This window comes from Biomphalaria glabrata, chromosome 5, assembly GCF_947242115.1.
Source record: "Biomphalaria glabrata chromosome 5, xgBioGlab47.1, whole genome shotgun sequence".
Taxonomy (NCBI): domain Eukaryota; kingdom Metazoa; phylum Mollusca; class Gastropoda; family Planorbidae; genus Biomphalaria; species Biomphalaria glabrata.
Window position 1 is genome coordinate 26,683,140 of NC_074715.1, and position 18,584 is coordinate 26,701,723.

General features: G+C 33.0%; 1 protein-coding gene across 2 annotated transcripts; it reads right to left on the reverse strand.

The window, feature by feature from the left end:
- Positions 1-1,579: 1,579 nt before the first annotated feature.
- On the reverse strand, positions 1,580-16,622 carry LOC106061636 (regulator of chromosome condensation-like). 2 transcript variants are annotated; one of them, XM_056029809.1, is made up of 12 exons: positions 14,175-14,325; positions 10,724-10,790; positions 7,880-8,067; positions 6,826-7,005; positions 6,536-6,680; positions 6,328-6,399; positions 5,764-5,922; positions 3,994-4,110; positions 3,585-3,743; positions 3,393-3,498; positions 3,039-3,139; positions 1,580-2,341 (listed from the first exon to the last, which is right to left on the reverse strand). In XM_056029809.1, the coding sequence occupies exons 2-11, from the start codon at positions 10,788-10,790 to the stop codon at positions 3,061-3,063; spliced, it is 1,272 nt and encodes a 423-aa protein (XP_055885784.1). In that variant the 5' UTR covers positions 14,175-14,325; the 3' UTR covers positions 1,580-2,341; positions 3,039-3,060. The 2 variants fall into 2 exon arrangements, with proteins under 2 accessions (XP_055885784.1, XP_013075297.2); XM_013219843.2 differs by lacking the exons at positions 1,580-2,341; positions 14,175-14,325 and adding an exon at positions 16,604-16,622 and having other exon boundaries at positions 2,350-3,139.
- Positions 16,623-18,584: the final 1,962 nt, after the last annotated feature.

Here is an 18,584-nt window from a genome sequence, read left to right on the forward strand (position 1 = left end):
ACTAGATTAGTTTACAGACTTAATTAACATATTTCATTGATAAGACTGTTGGGGGTGCCCGGGTAGACAATAAGTACTAGATTAGTATACAGACTTAATTAACATATTTCATTGATAAGACTGTTGGGGGTGCCCGGGTAGACAATAAGTACTAGATTAGTATACAGACTTAATTAACATATTTCATTGATAAGACTGTTGGGGGTGCCCGGGTAGACAATAAGTACTAGATTAGTATACAGACTTAATTAACATATTTCATTGATAAGACTGTTGGGGGTGCCCGGGTAGACAATAAGTACTAGATTAGTATACAGACTTAATTAACATATTTCATTGATAAGACTGTTGGGGGTGCCCGGGTAGACAATAAGTACTAGATTAGTATACAGACTTAATTAACATATTTCATTGATAAGACTGTTGGGGGTGCCCGGGTAGACAATAAGTACTAGATTAGTATACAGACTTAATTAACATATTTCATTGATAAGACTGTTGGGGGTGCCCGGGTAGACAATAAGTACTAGATTAGTATACAGACTTAATTAACATATTTCATTGATAAGACTGTTGGGGGTGCCCGGGTAGACAATAAGTACTAGATTAGTATACAGACTTAATTAACATATTTCATTGATAAGACTGTTGGGGGTGCCCGGGTAGACAATAAGTACTAGATTAGTATACAGACTTAATTAACATATTTCATTGATAAGACTGTTGGGGGTGCCCGGGTAGACAATAAGTACTAGATTAGTATACAGACTAAATTAACATATTTCATTGATAAGACTGTTGGGGGTGCCCGGGTAGACAATAAGTAGTCTACTAGATTAGTTTACAGACTTAATTAACATATTTCATTGATAAGACTGTTGGGGGTGCCCGGGTAGACAATAAGTACTAGATTAGTATACAGACTTAATTAACATATTTCATTGATAAGACTGTTGGGGGTGCCCGGGTAGACAATAAGTAGCCTACTAGATTAGTATACAGACTACCGGGTGCTGTAACTACCACGTCCTAATATTTACATAGCCAATGCATCAAGTGACATGTAATGATTACATGGATATGTCCTTCAAAGCTGCATATGAAGAAGCACGAACAAGCTTCTGGCCCCAAAACACTTCTATAGAAGAAAAACCATACAAAGAACTGCCTGATCTGGAAACCACTGAGGGGTTATTCTCAGATCTAGGATGACTGATCTGGTCCTACAGGTAAAATGATAACCAAGAAGAATTACACGGATTTCAATGATGTTCCACCAACATCAAGCTAGTTATTCGCGTGGCAGTCTATGCACTCAAAGGCTCTGTAGTATTGACACTTCTGCTCAACGGACTCCGGAAAGAAAAACAAAATGGAGGGGGGGGGGGGGGGGGAACGAGGAAGTAATGAAAACAATGGTAACAATATACATGTACTGTTATCAATTGTGAGACAGCATAGCAAATGCTTAGAAAGTTAACAATGACATCCTATAATTGTGGTAGATTGACACGAGCATTAAAGCAAACAGTATTACACTACTTCTAGGTCATTGTTAGTGTAGTAATGAACTCGCATGTCAAATCATTTATTTATTCTAATAAACAATGTATACATTATAATAGCAATACTGTGTAGCTCAAAAACAACCAACCTTTCACAGAGTCTTTTTCAAACATGTTAAAAATTATTTTACATTGAAATAGTAAGCATGTTGATTCAAAACTATTTGGCACAGCTAATTTAAAAGAATTCATGGTAAAATGAAAAGATGTCAACTAAAGGTTCAATTAGAAAGAGGCTCTAATAAAATTAAATTTAAAAAACTAATCCTTAAGCATTATACAAATATTCAACTACAACAAAAATTCAATAAAACAAATTACAAAAAAAAAATGAAGACCCCTAGATTTTTAATTCATGTGAAACAATATTTAATGAGCACAGAACACTACCAGTAGCATCCAGATCAAATTTAAAAAAGAAAATTTAAATTACAGCATTGATAAGGTAAAAATTGTAAATAGTATAATTCATATCATAAAATAAATAATTAAGACTATTTAAAATACCATAATCATGAACATTAAGTGCACATCTTTTCATTTTGAAGCAGCTCCAAAAGATGACTACTTGCACACTTGCGGCAATGTTCATCATTACTAAACTTTAAATACCGTACACAGGATTTTTTTTCTAATTCAGCAAATCTCACCTACAATCATAAATGATTTCACATATTGTATAAAATAAATAAAAAAGCAAGAGAAAGAGAACAGTAAAAGACTCTAATACAGGTCACACTGGAGACTGGTATGTTCCTTAAATGATGTTTCACATACTGAAATCAATGCAAGATAAAAAAAAAAAAAAAAAAAAAAAATTAAACTTAAGTAAGATCAGATAATTTTACCAGATCAATCAGTTACACTATGCTAATTAAAAAAGTGCATGAATAATTCAATCAGCTATAAAGTTTTGTTAAGTCAAAAGTAGATTCTTTTTTAATATGGTTACAGACCAGAGTGAAAAATCCACTGATTTGTAAATTATTGGCAGTTGTTTTTCCTTTTTTTTTACCAATTACACAAGTTTTGATTTAATTACACTAGTTATGATTTATTAGTCAGCATTTAGTTCTGTTATATCTTTGTGTACCAAGGGGAAATAAATATTACAGAACAAAAAAAAAAAAAAAAATGCAAACCCCCCCCCCTCCCTTAATCTTTATAAAACCATTCTACACTCTTGAATATGAACTTAAGACTAGCTTTGCTAGAAAAGGTAAGGAATGTACTCTTACCAAAAAAGGTTCACTTGTTTACACCAAGAAATGTTTATTTTAAACATTGAAAATGGATGTTGCTTCACCAAGATGTAACAGAAAATCAATTTTTAAAGACATGATGAATGAGATTTGAAAGGGGCATTGATATTTAAAAATGGCTTATATTTGGATATAGTGTTGTAATAGCTAGCACATGAAGTTCATAATGTAGCAATAACATTTGACAGCACAGCTCAATCCTAACAGCTACCTAAAGCACCAGTCTATGTATGTCAGTGAGCTACTCCATTTTGAACATTTTTAGCAAGTACAACTGTGTGCTGTCCTCCAGATGACACCATCACCACACTCCTGGAGAAAGAACAAGTAAAAGTCTCTTTTAGAATAATTCTTAAGTTCAAGTGCAATAACAAAGCCCAGCACACATGAGTTCAGGGGAGAAACACAAATTCTTGGTCATTGAGGAGAAATAGAAAGGATAGCATAAGGGACACCAAGTCAACCACTCTAGATGGCTTTGCACATGTCTACTTACTTCAGTTGAAGATTAAAAGCTTATTAAAAGTTTTATTACATAAAAAAACAAACAAACTTTGACTTCTACCTTGATTCCAACTGTTTTCCTGTAACTTTGTTTGGCACCAACTGATCTTCCTCATTTCCAAGACCCAGTTGAAGATTTGAACCCATGCCCCATGAAAAAAGGTCACCTGAAAACAATTGAAATGATTATTGTAAAAATTCTGCCAATTATATTACATTCCTGTTTATACAAAAAAAAATGTAGGTTACTAACCATTATCAGTTACTGCAAAACTGACACATCCACCAGCACCAACATTAACAGCTTTGCAGTTTTCTAAAGCAGGCACTATTGTGGGCTTTGTCTTTTCCTCACAGTTCTCACCAAGTCCTAGTCTGCCATAATCACCTCTTCCTAATGTATAAACTTTGCCTGGATTAAAAAAAAGCATGTTTTCTTTAGTTGACATCTATCATACTTGTCATTATGTCCATTACATTATCAAATTTAACTTAAAGCAGAAAAAAAAAGAAAAAACTAACATGCATTATAATGAAGAAGCCTTTTAGTTTTCATGTCCCAATGAGAAACCAAACCAAAATATTTTCAAGAAAATCACATTTCATTGTATACTTCTATTTTAAACATGACACATGTTGATGACTTCTGATTTATTCCTTACCAGAGGAATGAAGTGCAATAGTGTGATGAAGACCACCACTAATCATTGTCCACGAGCCCAAATCAGAAAATGATGACACACGACCAGGAACAAATCTGTTCACTTTGTCATCAAAACCTGATAAATACAAAAATAAATACCTTATGAAAATGTTGAGATAAGATGCTCAAAACCTGATATAAACAATGTTAGAACATAATAAAATAATGTTAACTATTTCTCTCCGTAATTATTTTCCACGTTCTGACGGAATTAATTAATTTTATCCGATTGTAGTGCACTAACATGTTCTAATTATAATGGCATAACTTTTTTATTTACAATCATATAATAATGTTTTTGATATTGAATTAAAGGAAAATGAATGTTCTTTTTAGATATTACAAAAGAAAGTGTATAAATTGAAGAGTTTTTTTGTTGTTTTTTTTTGCTTTATGACAAGTAAAGATGAAAATCTGAAAACTCACCAATGGACGAGACAAAAAATTTAATCCAAGTCACATAAGAAGATCATTTCTTTTCCAAACTGAATTAAATGCTATTGTTTTATAATCCTTATTCATATTTTCATGAACTAGAACTGGCACTAAAACAATAAGAAAAACTCATGGAGTACAAAACTGGAGCACATTATCCAAGGTCACCACCAGAGAAAAATTTATGAGAAAAAAAAACAACTTGCAACATTAAGTTCCAGTAAGAAAATAATTACACTGCACATGATATATTGTAAATAAAAGTGATTCATTGCCACTTATGTAATGTTTGCCTGAACAAAAAACAACTTCCATGTTTTAACTGTGGTATTAAAATTAATCCATATGGATGTGCAGGACATAACGACGAGTCTAATCCCATCATTGTAGTCATGGCCAGAAATGTATAAATTTCATAGTTAGAAACTGGTTTCCATTTTGTAAAAATGGATGCCCTGCATGCTGGAGTGTTTATTTTTATTATGTAGACTGCATAACTCCTTATTGCATCAACAAGATTATCAACAATTGCGGAATCTAGTAGAGTAAAGCTCAGTTGACTCAGAATTGAGTAAGCTCATGTTGACACCTCTATATACCACATTGGCAGAAAAAAATTGCTTTCCATTTTAGTACCCATCTCTGCATTTTTTAAATTTGTTGAAACAGGCCTAGATCTAGATGTATTCTTTGTGCTAATACGTCTAGTTTTTAGGAGGGGGCGTGGCAGGTTCATCAGCTGATGAACTATCAGATTCAGATCTAAAATCTAGATCTAGATCTAACACTGACACTAAAACTATCACTAGTGACTATCACTATGAACAGATAAAACAAAACCACTGTTATCTGAATCAATAAGGTCTTTTACATGTTGATCCGAATATAATTTAGATCTACAAGTTTTAGTAGATCAACCTCCAGATGGGACCAGGCTCCATTTCCAAACATAAACAAACAAACAAACAAACAAAAAAAGACGACTTTCAAAACGCTCTGTAATATTAAAACCATGTTGAAGGAAGTAAACAGTGAACTCTTCTGCAAGCAGAAATCAAGTAGATTTAGAATATAAGCATTTAAAATTATTAACCAAGAATAGGAACGAAACAAAGATGTTAACTGCACCAACAACAATATCGTAGCTTAATCGGCTTTTACAAAAACGACCGGCGCTATTATCGTGGCTTGGGAGAGAAAGAGTTAAAACCCTGCAAAAACTTGAGTAACACAATGTTAAATTATTTTTTTTTTACCACTTTCATACCACAAATGTATATAGTGAATGCCTCACCTAGCTGGTAGTAGTTATTCAGTCCCCATGAGTATATATCTCCAGTTTCTTTATCTTTGGCAAATGTTGTATAAGATCCTGCCCAAACATCAGAAAATTGTGCTAATTTTCTACTCTTGTGACGCTTAACTCTTACTCGACCAGGAGAGAGAATCATTTCTGAAAAATGTGAATGTTGTTTTTCTGAATGATACGTTGTGAAACAAGAGCAACACTTTTTCAATATAACTTGATTCCTCATGGATAACAATTAGAAGAGAAGAAAAAAAAACTACTTAAGCATAGTAATTACTATTTAATGGGAAAAAAAAAATTTCATGGTCAATCAGTTGAACAGTTTTACATAGTATACAACAATACCTATTATGAGAAAGTTAAAGAGAAGCCATGGTTTCAATGTGATATATAAAGAAATTTGTATGGGAACTTTCTGCCTAGTAAACAATAAAAATAAGAGTATTTAATATTAAGTAAGGTAATGAACACAAATGTTAAGGGTTTTTATTTTTTAAACATACTTTCATTACATTGAAACATACTCATACAAAAAATATTAAAATTTACCGAGTCCTTTGCGACCGCCGCGTGTTGCAAAACATTCTGCTATTCTCCCAAGCTGGCCCTGCTCTGCACACCCTGCATAAATTAATGTTATAAATTAAAGAAAAATAATATAATTTAAATATTGATGACCTATTTTTTAAAAGTCTGCTCCTTCTAGAAGAAAATATTTGCCATTTAATATGAACTAAACAAACATGATTTTATTTACCTAAAGTAAATATTTCTCCTTTGTCTGTGAGACATGCCAGATGATCACTCCCTGAAGCCATTTTTATAACAACATCTTCTTGAATCAACTCAATTGGTGTTTTCTCAATTCCATTTGTTGTCAAACCCATTTTACCATTAGCATCCTAAAGGCATTAGACATTATAATTTGTTCAGCCTTTAAAGATTTCAGTATTTTACCATATACATGTGTATTGTAATAAATATTTTCCTCTCAACATTAGACACAGAATGTTAGATTGAAATATTTTTGTTTAAAAGTTAGCTTACTCTAAAATTCCCCCAAGCATATACTCTTCCATCATCTGTCAAAGCTGCTGTATGGCTATCTCCTGCCGTGACCATTACAATCGGCGCAGGAAGGTTTACTTTACCAGGCTTAGTTTCAGATCCTTCTACACTTGTATCACGACCAAGAGCACCCTCATCATTACATCCAAAAGTGTATACCTAGCCATGTGATGAAAGAAAAACCCCATCATTGTTCTATCACATAATTTCTTTTAAGTTCGTGCATTGAAATAGACAACTATTAAGTGAATTTTGATGTGATAAGATCTGTATTCTAAAAATTGTGGCCCATAAACTTTCAAGATTTAAATATAATGGTATCAAACAAACCATACATAAATTTCATTTGATCTGTTCTAATTGGATCAATAGAAATACAGCCTATAAACTGAGTTCATATGCAATGTTATTTTTTACAAAACTTATGGCAACTCTGACTGTTAAAAAGTTTATACACATTATTTCTCCCACACCCAACACAAGAATCAATATAAAAAAATTAAACAGGTGACAATTGGCAATTTTAATTATTTTGTATCTCAAACAAGGGAAAGAAATTTTCCTTGATTTAAAATTGGTATAAGTTGTAGTGCCCTTTATTGTTTGTAGGAAAAAAAAAGGAAATTAACTAAAAATAACTATAAAACCTTTTTTTTTTTAAAAAAAAAAGAATAGCAGTACATCTAAAAAGCGATGACTCAGATACCCCCTTCTTTCTTGCCTATACCCCTTTCCAGCTGGTCCAGACAAGTGATAGGATCATAAGCATATTGAGAAAGATAGCATGAAATAATGCAAAACAAAAACAATTGGTACAAATATTTCTAATTGCACAGATTTATTATAATTAGTCTAGATCTATTATAAAATTAATTACATGACTAATCCACAATTATTGATACAACTACTATTAATATAATCTTTGGGTTTTTTTTATTTTGCTTGTTTCCAACATAAAATTGATGAACTATATGTAAGATACGATAATGTTAATATGCCAAACAAATGGAAATTTGTAGGGTATTAATATTACCTGACCAGTGCTTGTCAAACACACAGTATGCATGCCACCAGCACAAACTTGAACTACAGGATCTGGTATGTCTACAAAAGCAAGACGTGTACGTTCTGTGATATCTTCGCCCAAACCAAGCTGACCAACATCCCCTGTACCACAAGTCAGCACTATTCCTTGAACTGAACCATGGGAGTCATGTGTTACTGTTATAAAGGAAAACATTCCAGCATTAGTACTTAAAAAAATATATTTACAAAATAGGTAAATGATATTGTACAATAAAATATAATATCAGAATTATGAGATATCTAAATGAAAAGTCATTATTCATTCATCTATCATTATCATGAGACATCATTTTAGGTGATAACTAAGAAACAGTTTTGATATATATTCAATATCTAAGTGCAGAAGTTCATAAAAAAACACAAGCCATTTATTAAACTTTTGTTAGATCAGTCTCATCGCTGACTGAAAGCCCTGTCAGACAGTCTCCCTACACAAGATGAGCATGCAAGAACAGCGTCAGCAAGAGCTCATGTTAGACACCTTATTTATAGATTAGTTATTTAGCGACGCACCATAGAAGACGCATATCGAACAGGACTAGTGATGTTTGGGATATTTGGGGTTAGAGACCGGAAAATCAGTTAGCGATATAATCATCTAGGGTAACGACGTGTTTAGTTGACAGAGACTTTTACTGTGGCCTTTTCTTAGAATAAACATAGGATAAATTGTTCATTAGCGTTGACTACATCTCTTTACTTGTTAAAATAGATGTCTTGTTTATTCTGTATTGTTGATCAACTACACTGAATACACCCGAACAATAAAACTCAAACGCTTGCAGAGTAATTGGTTGAAATTCAAGTCATCTAGAGTTGACCTCAAGACAGCCTGAACAAGCAACATCACACTCAGCACCAGTCGAGTGTAAAAATAAGTCAGAAAGAGTTGCAGGATCTTGCAACCTTAGCCCTTTTCTGAACACCCAGAGTGCAAGATGGTGAACTTACTCCAGTTACCAGAGGACACCAGGAGGAGATCAGCACTTGTCCCCCAATATAGATATAGAACTGACAATCTGAAGAATATAAATGTACTACCATATTTTCTGGGGTTTTGTGTGTGGGGGAGGACATGGACATTAAAAAAAATGGGCCAATTCAATTCAATTTAATGGATACTAGAATTCATGTGCCATTAGTATTGTGGGGAACTGCAATAAAGGCGAAGGAAGGTTTCAGGCAAAATAAACAATAAATAGCCTGTGAACAATAGACATAGCCAGTTAGTACAGCTAAAGTAAATATATTTGTTAAAGAAAAAGTTATTTATAACAACAGCTTAGGCACCTTAGGTAGTGACAGTGTCTGACAAAAATTAGCTATATAAATTTGCTAAGAACTCTTGTTCTGTTTTTCTTACCAAATACTTGCACAATACATTTCTAAAAATTATATTACTGTCACAGATATATGTGTTTGTGTGGGCCATGTTTATTATTTTGTAAGGTGTTTTTGTGTCTCACCGACAGAATTGACAGAGTACAGACAAAGAGGAGGAATAGTGAGACACTTAGATGTATAGGGCGACTTGATAACCGTAGGACGGGACAGACAAAGAAGATTTAGAAGCGTTAGTTTAGGCACAGGTCTCCGCCTACATAGAGTAGAGTTTTGGGGCAGTTGGGACACAGCGCCATGTAGTGTTAGCAGGGGCGTGTGTCATGTGCTAGGCGTTTTCTGGTGAATGACATATACAGACATTGGGAGCAAGTCGCAGAGGCTGGCTCGCAATCTTGGCCCCAGGAAGCGTGAGTTGTTTGCCAGAGACGACATGTAGGAATTAATTCTAATGGACCAGTGTAAGAACAAATGTTTTTATTAGTTATATATCTAGCATTAGATATCAGTTGATTACGAATAAATAAAATGGCGCTTTAGCTAGTTGTTAGTGATAATTTGGTTATCAGTCTGAGTGACAGTCTCAGTCAGATTAAATGAGAGTCTGTGAGTCCAAGTCAGAGTTTGAGGCGGTAGATGGCAGTCTCTGGGTAGTAGTTTTGAGTATGTGACAGCCTAAGCATTGATAGACTGAATAGATGTTAGCGACAGTGGCGAAGACCAGTTAGCAAGACGATGAGCGACATACAGTGATTTGCATCAGATGACATGGACAGTGGTACTGAACTCTAATGCAGTCTGCGGCGCTGGGTCCAGTGCATGGAGGAGGGAGTAGCAGTGGTGGTCTAATTGGCATGGGTGACTAATTGCTGTGTTGTTGATTATGTCTTTATTGTTTATTATGTTAACAGAGATAGTTTTATTAGTATTTAGTATTTAAGCCACTTGTCTTATGTTATTATTTTATGTTATTACTAATGTATGTCTACAGTTATCAATTCATTCATCAATTATTACATGATTTTAAAGTGGCCATCGATGCCTTACTTAGAATATTAAATATTAGTTTTAATTAGAGAGTTTGAGTTTACAAGTATTCATTATGTGGTCAATGATGTTGTGACATTGTTGTCATTAGTTAAATTTTTATATCTACTCAAAGTACTCTAATAATTATGCAGACAAAGTAATTGCACACACCAAGAGTGAGAATCATCACTAGACGAAAAGAGCCAATGTAATAATACTGGTACATAATATATATATTAAAATGAGGTAAAATGAGGTAGTGACGAGCGAGGGAGAAAACAGGTTGTGACAATTACTAATTACCTAATTAAGACGATGGCGGTAAAAAAAAAAAAGATTTTGTAATACAAATTTTCTTTTTTTTTTTTTTATTCATATCTAGTGACAATACAAATCCAATCACATAGATTGTCAAAAATACCTTTTAACTTTTTAGGTTTGCTTCCAGAAGTAACCTTATCAAGAGCTCGTTTCCTTCCCTGAGGCATCTGTAAACAGAAAATTATTATAGTTATGGTCCAAGACAAAATATAAAAGCATTCAAAATATTGTGATTTATATTTGTTTAGAAGTGATAGAGTGGTACAGGCATCCACTAGCAACTGCTTCTAACTAGAGTATATCTTTTTATAAACCTTTTATATACCTCTTCTAACAATTCTTTCTTATTTGAGGATCAATCAAATTAATTAAACTATTACAAAACTACAACTTTTCTTTTAAAGAATAAAGTAAGTGAAAAAATTAGGGAATTTCAATCATGACAATCTTTGATGAATTTAAGTTATTAAATTTAAATAGGAAAATTTCCTAAATCTATATCTCAAGGTCTAAGTATCAAAGAACATTATTTTGATGAGAGCAAAACAAACAAGCAGGCTCTAAATTTTGTGACTTATTCTAGTTAATGGGGTTGTTCTGGATTTCTGACCTACATCATTAAGCTAAGTTACATGTCAGTTGAACAAGAAAGAGGAGAATAGCATTTCTTCCTTCCCATATTCCCATTCCTGTTGCTCCTCTATTTTTAAAACATTTTACATTCACAAACATTTTAAAATATACAGAGTACATATCAACAAAGTTCATGAATGTTCAAATAACTATATTAGTTACTAATGCAACTAATTCAATACACACTGGTCTGCTGTCCAACTTTTAGTGTTCTACTCAAGTTTAAGATTGTTTACTTTTGAAGAGGGAGGGGGTGGATTAAAGTATTAAATTTGTTTTCTTGGGGTGGTTACCCGAATGCTAAGAACTGAAATGTATGTGTAGTCTGTGTAGAGCAAGAGATCTAGATCTCAGTATGGCAGACTATATAGAAGGCCAATGCTTAGGTACTTTCATCAAAGATTTAACTTATTGGTTTTAGTTGAAACTATTACAAAAATGGATCTCTAGATTCTCCTGTGATTAACAAATTATAGTTTGGCGCCAATGAATAAATTAAAACCACTAAATATTGACTTAAAATGCTTCAGATTCCCACTATGAACTAACTGTTACTAACTGAAACTAAGCATGGCGTGTCATGTAAACACAACCCCAATGTGACTCGGAAGAAATACAGAACAACCACATTCTACTAATATTATATGCATACAACTTATGATACAACCTATTCATTTAGCGCCAAAGACTTTTTTTCCTTTCAGTTTATTTTTATTTTTTCACTAAGATATTCACATTCTAAGACTAAGACCTAATATTATTAAAGATAGATGACAGACTATCAATTAGAATTATTAATATGATTTTTTATGATCGTTTACAATTATTTAAAATGATTTTATAATTGGAGTCAAAGACAAACCTTATTTAAATAAATGTATTTATTAGATCTAGACTATTTCTATACATATTAGATCTATTAATATAATATATAATTATATAGTCTATATTATTAAAGATCTAGATCTAATTATTATTACTTTTTTATTAGATCTATACCATAGTAAAGTGCAAAGCTCGAACAGCCCCAATTTGTATAGAGGTTCAATCGGTTCACTTTTTATTACTAAAACTTTATTTGAATATTTACCAAATTACTACTATATTGCTACTGTGCATGCACCTTTTTTCTTCAAATCTGACACATACTATTTTCTTTTCCTTGTAAAGGCTAAGGCTAAGTTCATGATGAGGTCAAACTCATAAGGTGTGGAATTATTATTTTTTTACCTCCCGGTAGTAGGCGGTAGTGAAGGAAATGGGTTGTGGGCTTATGTCTATTTTTAAGTCTGATGGCTCATCATTTCAAAGAGACTATTTGAAGTTGTGGAGCATGGGAAAGGTGGCAGTAGACGGTGTTCTTGCGCTGGAGTAAAAAGAAAATGACTTCATATTGAAAATTAAAGATTAAAACATATTTATATTTTCTTTGATCTGATCAATCCTTCCATCAGCCCGATCGAGCTTAATAACTAGGGGAAAAATCTGATCGAGGAAAAGTACGCTTGGCGATACCCACCCTACACCTCTTTGACCTCATATTTAATTTAAGCCTAGTGTCAGTGATACATTAAATCAGATCTAGTTTTATAGACAAAAGGACGAGGTATTCAGAGATACCATCAGTTTTTTCATAGGTCAGACCGTTAGGGCGCTATAAAAATCCAAACGTGAAAATTGCTGCTACTCTAGATCTAGATACTACATACACTAGAGCTAAAATCTAGTACATTGTATATACTAGATCTAGATTAGATCTAGATCGATTTTTTTAATTAAAACCTGTCCGATCTAGATTCTATTTATCTATCAATATTATTCAATATCATCTGATCTAGACATCTACCAATTACAAGAATAAGAACTAGACTAGACTGTCACTAGAATCTAATGTGACTTATAAATCTAGATATCATCAGATGATCTCTAGACTGAGACACTACTATAGAACTATAGACTCACTATAGAGTCTTAGAGACTATTCTAGACTTGAATCTATTCTAGATCTATACTGTCCATAAAGACACAGAGATCTATATAGACCTAGACCTCTAAACTACTATATATATATATATATATAGTATAAATAATAGTATAGATCACAGTGACAGTCTACTAACACTCTAACTTAATTAACTCAGACAGTCTTGTCTTCAACTTCAAGTGAAGAAGAGTCAAGAGATTGAATCTGATCGATCACCGATACGATTTCCGTTCAGATTATCATTATTGACATTATTTATTATAGAATATTTATTATAATAGATGATAGTGATAGATTATTAATTTTTTTATTATTAACATTAATTAATTTAGAATTACTCAATTCAATACTACTCTTAGTAACTCTACTAACTCTACTACTAGATTCTAGATCTAGTACTACTACATTAATCATTAGATTAGACTTAGACATCACATTGACATATGACTCTATGACTATGATAGAGTATTAGAGTCTGATAGAGACAATATGAATAGAGTCTCAGTCTACATACTTTAGAGATTTAGACACACTGTCTTTGGTCTTTTCTTTACTTATTTATATTATAATATTACTAAACTCAAAACTCACACAATGAGTCTATACATGACAATTGACATGATTATCATGTCATGATAATCTGATATGATCATGATGTTTTGTAAGACTAAGAGACTAACTTCACTAAGAGAATAAATAAGATGTCACATAGACGACATAGAAAAATAGATCTAGATCTAGTAATACTTAACTTAGGCTAGGACTTAGACTTAGTAGTAAGTTAGTATTCTAGATCTATTAGCTGTAGTTAAGTTAGTTTTAGTTAGTAAAATTAAAATAACATAATTAATAAAAACATAACAGAACTAGATCTATAAACAACCTATCTATATTATATATCAAGATATATTTAAATAAAAAAAAGCCTACTAACAATCACTTTCACAATGTGTAGATCTACAAATTAAAAGAACAAAATTAATAACGTGGTTTATTTTAGAAACTGTGTGTATCCTGTTGTGATTCCGTTTCAAATTTTGTGTTTTACCACATTGCCAGATTTTTTTAGTTTATTTGCTGGTAACAAAAAAAAAAGAGTTCTATGAAACGAAAATTTGTGACTGGCAATTTTGTTTATTTTATTATACAGCAGTTATGAACAGTATAAAAGTAAAAAGTATTCATATCTATTTCAGCCATAACCTACATAAGTATTACAATATTGTTACCCATATTCCTATATCAGGCATGAACATTTCAAAACGTCCATTTTTTGTTCTAAAACTGTTTTAATTTTAACTTATTTGGGCATTCTGCTGAAAAAAAAATCCCATAATAGATTAATTTAACTTTGAGGACTGAATTTTTTTATGACATCACACTGTTTCATAAAAAAAAAGACATTTAATCTAAAATTGGGCTAGTAAGCTATTTAACATGAAGAAGATTATAAAAACAAGGTGACTAACACGCAATCTATTACTCTGGTTGAGACAGCAGAATCTGTAACAAACCAAAGAATTATCATAGAAGAAAAACTGCTGTCTAAGCAATGATCAGCGTCAGCAATGCAAGAGTGTCCTTCATACAGCTCAAGAGAGATTTCTTAGTCAACAAAACATTCATATATTTAATAAAAAATTTGCTATGCGATAAAAATAGAACTGAGATATGCCGCATACTTTCATCAGAAAAGCACTTTTTTTTTACTTTGTAAAATCCTGCACATCTTCTGTCTAGACACCATTAGCAGATGGGACATCCTGGAATGAACCAGCCCTATTTAAGAATATGGGTCAACATTACAGTATGTTTTTTTACAATATTGTATATTATTGTAATAACTTAAGGGCTCTAGGCAACTCAAGGGGGCAAGGATGTTTATTCACAGGACATCACAAATACACTATAACAACATCTATCTTTAGCATAGTCTTATTTTCACTTCGGCTCTCGACTTGGGCGGAAATGGCTCTTCTTCCTAATGTAAACATCCTTCCTAGTCTGGTTTTTAAAAGTGCGCACCTTCTGCACTATCCTGGATGGCGATGCGCATGGCAGAGTTATAACATTATTTTGCATTTTAGTGATTGGCAGAATTTCAAGTTTTATCTTAACAATCGTTTAGTGCAAAAGAATCTATCAAATATTTGTAGAGTTATAAGCAAATGTAATGTATTTCTTATGATGAACTAGTCGACCGTCGGCGTAGCATACGCCGCTATTTTGCAGAGCCGGCCTTAGGTGACCGCATTGGGCTCCGCACTTATGCGACCGCAGTGGGCACCGCACTTTCATAGGACCCGCGCTAATTCTAGGTGTCTAAATTATTGAATTAAACCATAGACTATATATATATACAGGACTGCCAACACTAAGGGTAACTAAGCATAAGTTTCGTTCAACTCCAAAATGTGAGATGAGGTACTTCCGGTATAAACTTATTTTATGACATTCACAATGTTTGAATGATAATGCCAGCTTGGATAATATATTTCTCTTTTCATCACATTGACAATTTCTTTTTACATTGTATACTATTAATATGAGTTAAATAAGCGATTAATGAAAGTGTCAATACAGTTTTGAGAGTGTCATTTATTACTTAGGTAGCCTATAGGCCTATAATGGGTGATAGAATTTAAGTCTGTGAGTGAGTCAGCCTAAAAAAAAGATAACAATAGTGAGTCCACGAGCCTACACACTGACATCTTTACCAACTTTTATTTACATCTAGATTCTATACCTATTTTTTAAAATTTATTAGTAGTTTTTTTTTAAGATAGCATGCAGTATGCATTATATATATATATATATATATATATATATATATATATATATATATATATATATATATATATATATATATATATATATATATATAAATGGAGAATGAAGCCATTAAAAATTACAAGCAATAGTGTATTTATGAATAATTGAAAAATATGCATAAAACTTTCAGCTCTGCAAGTTATTAATTTTTTAAACTAATTAAATCCTAAATAACATCCAATTATTCTAAAAGCCATTAAAAAAATTGATTGTTCCAAATTTGTCTTCACCTAATAGAATTCTAATCATTGTTCCTACTTCAATAAAAATTAATTGTACACGTAGTAAACATGTAAACTTTGACCCAGACTTAGTGACCTATGGCTATAAACTATATCTACATATACGACCATACACACTAGTATAATTTGTTTTTGGAAAAAAATGGCTTAATGTGTTTTTAATTATATATATGTATATATATATATATATAAACTAGTTAGAACACTATCTATGTAAATGCTCTTTTTTTAAGTTGGTAAATCAGATTTTGTTGTTATAAAAATCTGGCTATGTCTATAGCACTGTTACCAAAATTATGACTAAGAAATATTTTGAACGTAGTGTTTATCTTCAGTGATGGTTTCTTTACACAGTAAACTAATTCACCGGAAGTCTATCTTCTAACACTACACTGCAACCAAGGACGCCTCGGTGTACGGGACTTATTTAATTGAATAATATAGGCGTGGTGCGCACAGTTGGCAGTCCTATATATATATATATATATAGTCTATGAATTAAACCATTGTATAATTCCTGAAATTGCAAAATATACGAAAAAGTCCTGGAAATATCCGGAAATTATTAAAATCTTTAGAAAACTCATACAAATTTTCTGAAATATATAGACAAAAATTGTCATTTTGGGGTGTCATTCAATATGGAAAACGCCAATCCTACGCGCGATAAATAAAAACGGCATTATGCATTAGCCGTAATTGTGTAATCTGGTGAAAGAAGCTTCTCGCGCCTCAAACTAATGAAGAATTACTTGAGGTCAACAATTCTCAAAGATAGATTAAAACATTTGGTAATTCTTGCTATTGAGCGTGATCTATGTAGGAAACAGAATTATTATGATATGCTGTATGACTTCGCTACACGCAAGGCTCATAAAGTAGTTATGTACGTAGTAAAGAATGAATAAAATGCATATTATTATTATACGCTTTCCTACACAAACTTGCCCCCGCAAAATCCGTTACGCATAGGGCCCCACAATAGTTAAGTCCGGCCCTGCTATTTAGTGATGGATGAATATACATAGTAGATTTCTCTTTCCATGACTTTTTGGTCACAAATGTTAAGTTCGGCGTTGCTATTTAGTGTTTGTAAAATGTTTGTTTGTAAAATGTTTTATGTTTCGGATGTTCCTTCAGAGTTGAAGGACGAAGGGGGATGGGAGCGGGCAGGGTTTGATAAATCCAAACGACAGTCCAGCGCGCAAACCACACGACCAGGCAGCCATCCGTAGTGACCGGTGAATACTTGTTCTCCCCCCCCCCCTTGTTTTTTCGTGGGGTGACTACCAAGACACCAGACCTTCCATACAGCATGGGTGGGTGTGATCTGTTTAATTTTCAGGGGAAAAAGTATGATAAGAAATATCATCCACTACAAGACAAAACAATAGTCAGAATGAAACTTAATTCTAAATGGAAACCAGGAACAGAAGTTTCAAAACAAAGCTTGGATAATATAATGTCTACAGAAGAAGCAGGAAACACATCAGAAAGTCTTCTGAAAAAGCAAATATATTTGACAATTATGACTTTCCAGTGTTAAGGCTTCCGCGCGGTGTTGATTCTTGGAAATATATCTAGTGTAGATCTACGTCTGCTCGTGTGGAGTTTTTGATCTCCCATCGAGCGCCTCCCCAGGTGGCGGATAGGGGAATGCCCTCCAGATATGGTGGGTACCGGGGAAATAAAATACCCGGGGTGGACCAAAATCAAACCTGCTGCCTTGCAGGAAGTGGAGGGATCCACAAAGGCTAGGGCACCTTACCCGAAAATAAAGGCAGCTATCCAGAGAGCTGAAAGGGGCAGCCCCCCAGATGGTTATGCACAGGGCTAACAACTCTGTCATATAAAAAATACTGTTACGAAAGCTAATACACACAAGAAAACCCGGACAGATCTCAACGGAAAACGACCTAGGCCTGGAAAAGGACATGATTTTTGTTTTGCGACATGGAACGTGCTAAGCCTTTATAGAGCAGGTGCGCTAGCCCAACTTACTGAAGTGTTAAAGAAATATAGGATACCCCTTGCAGCCCTACAGGAAATCAGGTGGAAAGACTCGGACATTCTCAGAACCAAGGAGTATACTATATTTTATAGTGGTGGAAGCACTAACAACTTAGGTACAGGTTTTGCTGTTAAAAAGGAAATGGTAGGTAATGTCATTGGATTTAAACCTGTAAGTGATAGACTCTGCTCACTACGTTTGAAAGGAAAATTCTTCAACATATCATTTATCAATGTTCATGCCCCTACTGAAGATGCAG